The sequence below is a fragment of the Lactuca virosa genome, chromosome 2 (assembly GCF_052849685.1).
Source record: "Lactuca virosa cultivar CGN04683 chromosome 2, Lactuca_virosa_CGN04683_v6, whole genome shotgun sequence".
Taxonomy (NCBI): domain Eukaryota; kingdom Viridiplantae; phylum Streptophyta; class Magnoliopsida; order Asterales; family Asteraceae; genus Lactuca; species Lactuca virosa.
Genome location: NC_136427.1, coordinates 275,247,340 through 275,257,456, shown reverse-complemented (window position 1 = coordinate 275,257,456; position 10,117 = coordinate 275,247,340). Strand labels below are relative to the sequence as shown.

The 10,117-nt window shown below is 35.8% G+C and overlaps 1 protein-coding gene and 1 long non-coding RNA gene across 2 annotated transcripts; one reads left to right on the top strand and one right to left on the bottom strand.

The window, feature by feature from the left end:
• The first annotated feature begins 277 nt into the window (after window positions 1-277).
• On the top strand, window positions 278-5,154 carry LOC145161137 (DNA-directed RNA polymerases IV and V subunit 2-like). Its single transcript, XM_079080588.1, has 7 exons — window positions 278-453; window positions 1,035-1,508; window positions 1,600-1,809; window positions 1,910-2,787; window positions 2,866-4,090; window positions 4,179-4,450; window positions 4,544-5,154. Exons 2-7 carry the CDS (start codon window positions 1,092-1,094, stop codon window positions 5,043-5,045), a joined length of 3,504 nt encoding a protein of 1,167 aa, XP_078936714.1. The 5' UTR covers window positions 278-453; window positions 1,035-1,091; the 3' UTR covers window positions 5,046-5,154.
• A 778-nt stretch (window positions 5,155-5,932) lies between these two features.
• Window positions 5,933-7,040, bottom strand: LOC145161136 (uncharacterized). Its single transcript, XR_013738373.1, has 2 exons — window positions 6,591-7,040; window positions 5,933-6,180 (listed from the first exon to the last, which is right to left on the bottom strand). It is a non-coding gene; the product is annotated as an uncharacterized LOC145161136 (long non-coding RNA).
• Between the last annotated feature and the right edge of the window lie 3,077 nt (window positions 7,041-10,117).

The following is a 10,117-nucleotide window of genomic DNA, read 5'->3' as shown; positions in this document are numbered from 1 at the left end:
AGAGAGAGAGAGAGAGAGAGAGAGAGAGAGGGCCCACTTTTATATTTAATAATAATAATAATATTAAAAAGTGAAAGAAAAATGAAAAATAAATTCATTAATTAAGGGTATAATAGTCTTTTTAGTTTGGAGAGGGACCAAAAATACAAGCAAAGTAGTTCAAAAGGACCACAACCAAAAAAAAAAAATCGGGTTTAGACTAAAAAAAAAAAAAAAAAATGCATACACAACTACCATTTTTGCAATTTTGTCTAGAAATAATAAAGGAAAAGTGTCAAAACGAGCCCTTGAATGCTTCAAAACCTCAAGAATCCATGTTGTCCCACTGAAAAACCCTGCTTGGCTTTAGAATCACGAGCACCTAACCCTAGTCATGATCGCCAAACTTGATAGAATCGGGGAAAGCTTCACCGACTGATCGGAAAAGCTACATACATTTTCCTGTTAATCTAGGTATTATTTTCTTTTCTTCGAAACTTTTTTCGATCATCGACTGTCGTACTTCTTATGTTTTAGAAAGATAATTATATTCTTTGTTCCTCGCGTATTCCTCCAGCTACTTTTAAATATGAGTAGTTGTCGTTGTTTTTCCCCTTTTCGTAAATCGTTTTGATTTTCATGGAACATCCTGCAGCAAATTCAATACTTGCATGCGATTCATTCTGATACGTGGTTATCATTATTTGTGTATTGTTCGAACTTGAAATTGTGAAGATAAGGGTTGTTTGCCTTTTGGGTTCATTCAATATTGTTTGCTTTAGTTGTCGCGACTATGTTGTATTTGTAGAAATTTCACCAAATGCATCTAAACTCGTATTCGATGAAATTAAATGTGAAGCATGGCTCCGATTACCTTGGGCTGTACTGATTAGAGTAGCAAAAAATTGTTAATTGCTTCATTGACTGTTTGCTTGCCCTTGTTTGTGCTTTTAGTTTTGGACAAAACTCGGGATTTGAGTATATGTTAAGGCTTTAAACCACAAATATATTGTAGAAGGGCTGAAGCATTAACTTTTCATTGTTCTCTGTTTCAGCATTGGGCATATTTGGTAGTGAAGAGGTTTTGAAAGAAGCTGTATGTATTGATACCAATGGACACATATTGTAACAATAACGGTGTCATGGAATCAAAATTAACACCAGATCTAAGTGAAGAATTCCTAGAGGATTTCTGTAAAAAAGCATCAAGATCCTTTTTCAAACAGCATGGTCTTATAAGCCACCAGATCAACTCTTACAATGAATTCCTCAAAACTGGAATTCAAAACGTCTTTGATTCATTAGGTGAGTTCAATGTTGAGCCTGGATACGACCCATCTGGAAATGAAACCATAAGGAGATGTGCTTCAGTCAAAGTTGGAAAAGTCAACCTAGATAGACCAATGTTTTGGGCAGGTGATAGCTTCTCAACAGAAACTGGTAAAGGATACTTAATCCTCTTACCCAAACATGCCCGCCTTCAAAACATTACTTATTCATCCAGGATGAGTGTTCATATTCAATTTCAGGTTAGTAATAGTAAACCTTTGTGTTTTCCTTCAGTTTCTCTTATTTCAAGTCATTTCTAGCTTTGTGATCTGTAAGTAACAAACATTTTAGGTATATACTGAAGAGCTGGTTAAAATCGACACTTTAGAAGCTGGAAAAGAGCTTATTGAAAAGAAGGTTTCATTAGATGATAGTAGAGAAATCACAATTGGCAGATTGCCTGTTATGGTCAAATCTGACTTGTGCTGGATGAATGAAATGGAGAAAGGAGACTGTGAGTTTGACTATGGAGGATATTTCTTAATCAAAGGAGCTGAAAAGGTAACAATATTACCATTTACCCCCTCATTTTATGTTCTCAAGTAAAAATTAGTTTGAAAATGGTTTATATCTACTTCTTGGATCATACATCTTATTGCAGACTTTTATTGCACAAGAGAAAACTTGTCTGAAGAGACTTTGGTTGGTCAACAGTCCAATCTGGACAGTCAAATACCGGTCAGTTTCTGGAAGGGAAAGGGTTTATGTAAAGCTTGTGGACACTCATATTAGAGGGGGCGGAAAGGTCATTACTGTGTATTTGTTTAACTCAGTAGAGATTCCTGTATGGATGCTATTCTTTGCTCTTGGTGTCACCTCAGACAAAGAAGTCATTGATTTAATTGATGCTGATGCTAATGACAACACTATCATGAACACACTTCTTGCATCAATCTATGATGCTGATCAAAAGTCAAAGGACTTTAGGAAAGAGGGGAAAGCTTTAAGTAATCTTTCATATGCACTCAAGCAAAAATGGACCTATGCACCTAAAGGAACATTCAAAAACTGCATAGAAGAGTTATTATTTCCAAATCTTCATGGGTTCAACCGAAAAGCTAGGTTTCTTGGGTACATGGTGAAATGTCTTCTAGAAGCTTATACGGGTCGTAGGAAAGTTGATGATAGAGATAGTTTTAGAAGCAAAAGGGTAGAATTAGCAGGAGAGTTACTTGAGAGAGAACTTAGAGTTCATTTAAAACATGCTGCTAGAAGAATGGTGAAGGCTTTGCAAAGAGACCTTTGGGGAGATCGGCCTTTACACCCAATTGAGCATTATTTGGATGCTTCGGTTGTTACTAATGGGCTTTCAAGGGCATTTTCGACCGGTGCGTGGGTCCATCCTTATAAACGGATGGAAAGAATTTCGGGTGTGGTGGCCCACCTTAGAAGGGCAAATCCTCTACAGATGATGGCTGATATGAGGAGGACACGTCAGCAGGTTCAGTATACAGGGAGAGTTGGAGATGCTAGATATCCGTAAGTAGTTAATAGTAATATTTTTATTTTTTTTTTATTACTTTTTGGTTTTATAAGTTAATTGTCTAAGTTTTTCAGGCATCCATCACATTGGGGGAAAATCTGTTTTATGACAACCCCAGATGGAGAGAACTGTGGGTTGGTGAAGAATTTGTCTAGTGCTGGTATTGTGAGCACAAATGTCCAAGAAAATCTGGTTGGTATATTAATGGAGTCTGGAATGAAAGAATTGGTTGATGACACGTCACCATTATTTGGTGGAAAACACAAAGTTTTTGTCAATGGAGATTGGGTTGGAATTTGTGATGATTCTGCTTCACTTGTTGATGATTTCAGAAGCAAAAGGCGCAGAAAGGAAGTTCCTTATCAGGTGGAGATAAAACGAGATGAGAAGAATAAAGAAGTGCGTATATTCTCGGATGCAGGAAGGCTCATGCGACCTCTTTTATGTGTTGAGAATTTAAAAAACATTAAATCTTTGAAAACCGGAGATTATTCATTCCAAAGTCTTGTAAACAACGGAATCATCGAGCTCATTGGAACCGAAGAGGAAGAAGATTGCTACACAGCATGGGGAGTTAAACACCTTTTTCAAAAAACTTCACCTCTTTACACACATTGTGAACTCGACATGTCATTTCTCTTAAGTTTAAGCTGTGGAATAATCCCATTTGCAAATCACGACCACGCTAAACGTGTCCTTTTTCAATCTCAAAAACATTCCCAACAAGCAATCGGATATTCAACCACAAATCCAAACATTCGAGTCGATACCCTTTCACATCAACTATTTTACCCTCAAAAGCCGCTTTTTCGCACGATTCTTTCCGATTCTCTTGCAACACAGAAACACGGGAATAATATTAATGGCAATGAATATTACAATGGACAATGTGCGATTGTTGCTGTGAATATCCACTTGGGATATAACCAAGAGGACTCATTGGTGATGAATCGTGCTTCTTTAGAACGCGGGATGTTTAGATCAGAACATGTTAGGAGTTACAAAGCTGATGTGTCTAATAAGGAATCGTGTGGGAGTGGGAAGAAGGGAAGGTTTGATGATGATATAATATTTGGGAAAATTCAAAGTAAAATTGGACGTGTTGAGAATCTTGATGAAGATGGGTTTCCGTTTGTTGGTGCTAGATTGAACAGTGGTGATATTGTTATAGGAAAGTATGCAGAATCAGGAGGTGATCATAGTATTAAATTGAAGCATGGTGAAAGAGGATCAGTGCAGAAAGTTGTTTTGTCTGCTAATGATGATGGGAAAAACTTTGCTACTGTATCCTTGAGACAGGTAAAAATACCATAAAATAGCAACATACTTATATTTCTTAAAAAAACCTCATAAATGTATCTGTTTCATAATTTCTCGATTTTATCAGGTACGCACTCCAAGTCTTGGTGACAAATTCTCAAGTATGCATGGGCAAAAGGGCGTTTTGGGGTTTTTGGAGTCGCAAGAAAACTTTCCTTTTACAATAGAAGGAATAGTCCCAGATATTGTAATAAACCCACACGCCTTTCCTTCTCGACAAACGCCAGGTCAGCTTCTGGAGGCTGCGTTAGGCAAAGGGATCGCCATGGGTGGCCCACTAAAATACGCGACCCCTTTCTCCACTCTCTCAGTTGACGCCATAACTAATCAGCTTCACAGGTAAATAAAATAAACAATTAGTTTAATTTATCCAGTCATCACTTAATGTCTTAATCCATTCAGCGCAAGTGATTGATTGATTGATTTTTTCAGGTGTGGATTTTCAAGATGGGGAAACGAGAGAGTTTACAACGGGCGAACAGGGGAAATGGTGGAGTCGTTAGTGTTCATGGGTCCCACGTTTTACCAAAAGCTGGTCCACATGTCGGAAGACAAGGTGAAGTTCCGGAACGTGGGGCCGGTCCACCCGCTGACACGTCAGCCGGTGGCGGACAGGAAGCGGTTCGGTGGGGTGAAGTTTGGGGAGATGGAAAGGGACTGCATCATAGCGCATGGAGCAACTGCTAATTTGTATGAGAGGCTTTACACGCTGTGTGATGCTTCACATATGCATATTTGTAGGAAATGTAATAATATGGCGAGTGTGATTCAGAGGTCGGTCCCACGTGGGCCCAAGATCCGTGGGCCGTATTGTCGGGTTTGTGAGTCGGTTGAGGATGTTGTGAAGGTGAATGTGCCGTATGGGGCCAAGTTGCTTTGGCAGGAGCTTTTTAGTATGGGAATTGGTATTGAGTTTGAATCTGAGCCTTGCTGAAAGAAAGATATTTTGTATTGTATGAATTAGGGCATGTATGTATGTAAGTGAAATATGGTAACTACTCATTTTGGTGACCTAATGTAATGCTATGTTTAATGCTTTTTAATTGTTTCTCTTCCTTCATTTGTTACTTGTGGGCAATAGCATGAAAAAAAGTTTAAAAAAGGAAATTTTGTCTAAATAGTAGAAGCATTGTTTATACATAAATTGTATTATTATTTATATCAAATGGAAAATTGTTTACAAGTTTTCAATTTTAAACATTTCTTAAATCAAGTCATTCATTAGTCAACATTATTTTTAAAAAAGAGAAAAAAATTGAAATTTTTCTTAATCACCTTTGATAAAATTACCTAAAATTATGAAAATTCCAAATTTAACAAGCAAAACCAAAGGTGAGTAGGTCTTGCCTTTAATCTCCGGCTGCAGAATCATGAAGTGGGGGTTATCTACAGAAAAGTCCCAAACTTTTTTTAAAAGTTTCAATAAAGTCCTAAAAGTTTTTTTTTGAACAGAAAAGTCCCAATATTTGGATTTTTTTTGCCTAAATTAACGAAAAAGTCCTTTTTTTTATATTTGAACAGCAAATAATAGATTATATGATTTTTTCAAAATATTGAGACTTTACTGTTAAAAAAAAAAACTTTTAGGACTTTATTGAAACTTTTGAAAAAAGTTTGGGACTTTTCTAAGTGGCTATAAAGATGCTTCATTCTTTTTGGTCGAACTGAATACCCAAGTTCACATGATATATAGTTTCCATGGGACTCTTTCTGTACTATTTCCTATTTTCCTAATTCAAAGTTAGCTGCTCAATTATATTTATACCCTTCGACAAAACACATCTTACCAACCAAAAAACAAAACAAAAAGCAGAATACAGATATGAGCAATGATCAAATTTCAAGTCAAGAACTGTATTAACAAAATAGACCTTTATACATTCATTGTAATTGCAAAATCAATAGGATTCACATCTGGTCATCTCCGAGATTAAGAGTTTTACTTTCACCAAGGAGAAGGTCTGAAGAAGACTAACATACGACACTCTTATCATTTCATCTAAAATCTTGTTTGTACAAAGCTGTTTCCACTTTCCATGGTCAGCATATCACTCACTAATCAGTACAAGCTGCAAAAACGAACTTACATGGGTCAGATCCGAATATCATATCACTTATGATGTAATTTAATAAGCTTTAACAGGATCTAAATCATCACCAACCATTTATAGCTCATCAATATACAAAATTAATGCAGTTGGTATTCTAGCGCAATCAAAATTTACGTTTCTTTATGATTTCAAAGACCGGTTGATTTCTAACAGAAAAAACAGAAATCAATCTCTATCAATATGATCTTATTCAGAAAGTGACAAATCGGCATAGAACCCCTTTGCTCCTACTCTAAATTCAAAGAACCAACGCCGACATGACATAGGCTTGGTCGTAAAACGAGTTTGCAACTTTATTTATTCATCACAAAAAGCTCGAATTCTAATGGAAAAAAGCACAAAGCACACGGGAGTAAATTTGGATTTACCTCCACAGCAGTAACAGCAAGAGAAGATGATAAGAAGATCCCTGAGAACAGCACCACAAGCACGAGAACAATCCATACTATTTCGATTCTGACTACTGGTACCATCACTCAACAATTTCTCCTCGTTGCTGCTCCCCGAAGATTGATTCTTGTTATTTTTCTCACTTTTCATCCTCCGTAAGTTCCATTCAAGATTATTCAAGTACTCTAACTTGAACGAAGCCCTCAATGTCTTCGATGGCCATAGATGCATCTCTCTATCTCGTAGAAACCAAGAAAATGAAATAAAATTGAATAGATGTTTATGATTTTAGGGTTTTATTTTGTTTATTGGGAATTTTGAAAAACTGGAGCAAACAAATGAATAATTTGTTCGTTTGTTCCCTTATGTTTGAAATTTTCTCTTTTTTACCATATGAGGTGGTGTACTCTAAGTCGATGGTTCAACAAGTCTCCTCGTCCATAAATGAAATTAGATGTTAATTTCAGAGTAGATTATATATTTATATTTGACGGTTCAAAAAAAAAAATCATGTCATTTATCTATCGATATTCATTAAGCATCCATCAATCCATCTTTATTCATTGACAAAATGAGTAAATTATAATTTTTTTTGGATTGTGTTATAATACTTTATGAAATATGATATCCGACTTTATATTTGGAGTTACACGAATTCTGATTGTGGTATAATCCAAAAAAAAAAAAAATTACAGTCCTAATTCGAATCTCAAATAAAGAATACTTGTTATTTTTGGTGTTCTTGTGAGACGAAAATCAAAAAAAATAAAAAGAGAAATTTCATCAAAAGACCAAAAGAAAGGGGGTTCTGCGGAAGCCTTTTACCTTCTGTGTTTGAACATTTTGACCATGGAAATTTGAGTTTTATAGAATGACCCACAGATCCCCAGAGAGGGTTCTACGGAAGGCTTTTACCTTATGAGAAACGTGAATAGTAACGAGGAATTGAGGTGACAAAGGAAAAAGACAAAAAAAAAACGGTTTGTTGCATACTTCCGTAGAGGGGGCTCTGCGGAAAGGTTGTTGAGGCTCTGCGGATCTGTTCTTCATCAACACACCTCTGAGGAACTATTCTTCGGCTAACCATGACAAAAATCAAGATCGCCTCACCATCCTCATGTTTTGCCCTTCGTCGACATCTCTTCTTCGTCTTCTTCCCTTCGTTGCACAACAAAGCCCCAACCTCCCTTCCAAAAATTCGTCACTTCCGCAACCAACAAAGTGAGAACCGACTTTTTTTTGGTGTGATTTTACAATTTTACCCCTTCCACCTCATTTCCGCAGAATTATTCACTTTCCTCAGAAGGATTAAGCATTCCGCAGAGCACCCTCTGCGGAAGTGATGGTCATTTACCAAAATCGATTTTTTTATGGTCAAAATCTTCAAACCTTCATTCCGTTTGGTTATTTGACGAATTTTCTCAAATAACGATATTGATTTTCTTAATAGATAAGAGACACCTTTTGAATCCTATTTTCAAACTATTACCCTCAACTCCATATGGGAAAACACATTTTCAAATGCTTTGATAGGTTAGGCCAAAAGCCCTTTAGTACTTCATGACATAGAATAAAAAGATTGTTTTGTCTTTTTATCAAAGGTTGTTTCGTCTCTTTATCTTGCATGATTCCCATTCCCAAACCCAATCCTTGCAAAACTAAGGGACCTTTTTGCAATGCAATAGTCGCTTCTTTTAAAGAAAGCAATAAAAGTGTTGCATACAAAAGCTTCCCTCCACAATCCGTGTAGGAGCAAGTGCCATTTAACATGTCAATAGATATAGAAGAATGTCTCGACTCGCATCTTATTTTATTTTAAAGATACAAAATAACTATATATGGTCGTAATTTTTGTTGGTGATTTGTTATCATCAATGTTATTTAAGTGTAATGAGATTACTTTGTTGACTAAAAATGATCTTGATAAATATTAAACAAGTAAGGAAGGTGTGGAGTACACACTTGTTTAAGTTTGATCAAGTATCAAAGTATACTGTCATTTAGGGGCGAATCCCCTGAATGAACGTGGGTCCGGGGGCAGCGCCCCTGGGAGCGGGGTCCAAGGGGCAGAGCCCCTGGCTGGGGTCGAGCTGCCAGGTCAGCGAAGAAATTTTTTATTTGGGTTATATTGCTGTATTAAAAATGCATCAGAAAATCCAAATTTTGAATATTTGACCCGTTTTTGACTTTGCATTAATCCTTATACAAAACCCGGATTTATGACAGTTTTAACTGTTGAGAAAAACTGTTATATGACAGTTTTAACAGTTTTTCAGACAAGGAAGGTTTATAACCAATTTTTAGTCAGTTTTCTGATACTCACGAAATTACACCATCTCATTCTCTTTCTTTCTCTCTGATTTTCTCTGAGTCTTATCCAATTGAGGATTTGGGAGTACCACCAAAATACTTCGATTTGAAAGTGATTATCATGATTCTCAGATTTCCAAGTGCCACTAAACCATATTTCTAACAATTTTTATTCTGTATAACATAAATTATAAATTTTGTTTTCTATATCACAGTTGCATTAATTTTCCATCAATTTACAACTACACCTAAATGGCTAAATCCATAAAAGTCCTTCCATGGTGCGCCAAGCAAGGGAGGATAACAGTGTGAAAATTGAAAATCGTGTACAAATTAATAATAGAGCAAAAAAAAAAAAAAGATAAGTAATTAACCTTAACTTAAAAACAATTACAGTATATGGTATTTGAAGATCAATCATATATACTCAAATTCTTGATCTCAAGATCAAGATGAGGCGGATGGTTGGTGTTACACTAACATGAGCCATCGACATCACCAACAAAAAAGTGAAAAACTGTGGAAAGATGTTTTTTTGGTGATAAACCAAATACATGACTTTAATTCAGAAAGGATGTATAGCATCAAAATGAAAATAAGCATTACCAATAAGAGGATTGTTAACAATATGGATCAAGTATTGTCGAGCAGAGTGATAGATTGAAGTAATTGAGGTGATGAAAATGAGCAAGAACGTGGCGATTGGTGCCATTGTTGAGAGCTAATTGATCAAGTGCGTACTGTGTTTTTGTGTGTGTTTCATGATATTCCTGGCCTTTAAAATAAATGTCAACTACCTGCTTCAGTTCGTTGTGTGTATTTGCACTTTATTGCCTTTAAATTCGATTTCAACTACCTGCTTTTGAAAAAGAAAATGAAAAGGATAACTGGGGTTTGCCTTTTTAATATTCTGAATTCAGAAAGGTGTTTTTTTTCCCAAGTGGATAACCATTTTGATTTTGACATAATCTTATTATTTCAACATGGCGTACAATGGAAGTGCAAACATTGGTTTACTGGAATGTAATGTAATTAGGGGATTGGAATCCAATTTCACCTATTCCTGTTTTTGATTCAACTTTTTGAGATAAAATTAAATTCTTAAATGAAAAAACTCTCAACCAATAGAATGAAAGTGAATTCTTTAAAGTTCGGATGAAATTAATTTCAAATCATCAGGAAAAGTGCAAGATTA

Coding starts and splice junctions, on each gene's coding strand:
- LOC145161137 (XM_079080588.1), top strand. CDS start 1,092: ATGGACACATATTGTAACAATAACGGTGTCATGGAATCAAAATTAACA. Junction 2,788..2,865: donor GTTGGAGATGCTAGATATCC/GTAAGTAGTTAA, acceptor TAAGTTTTTCAG/GCATCCATCACATTGGGGGA. Junction 4,091..4,178: donor CTACTGTATCCTTGAGACAG/GTAAAAATACCA, acceptor CGATTTTATCAG/GTACGCACTCCAAGTCTTGG.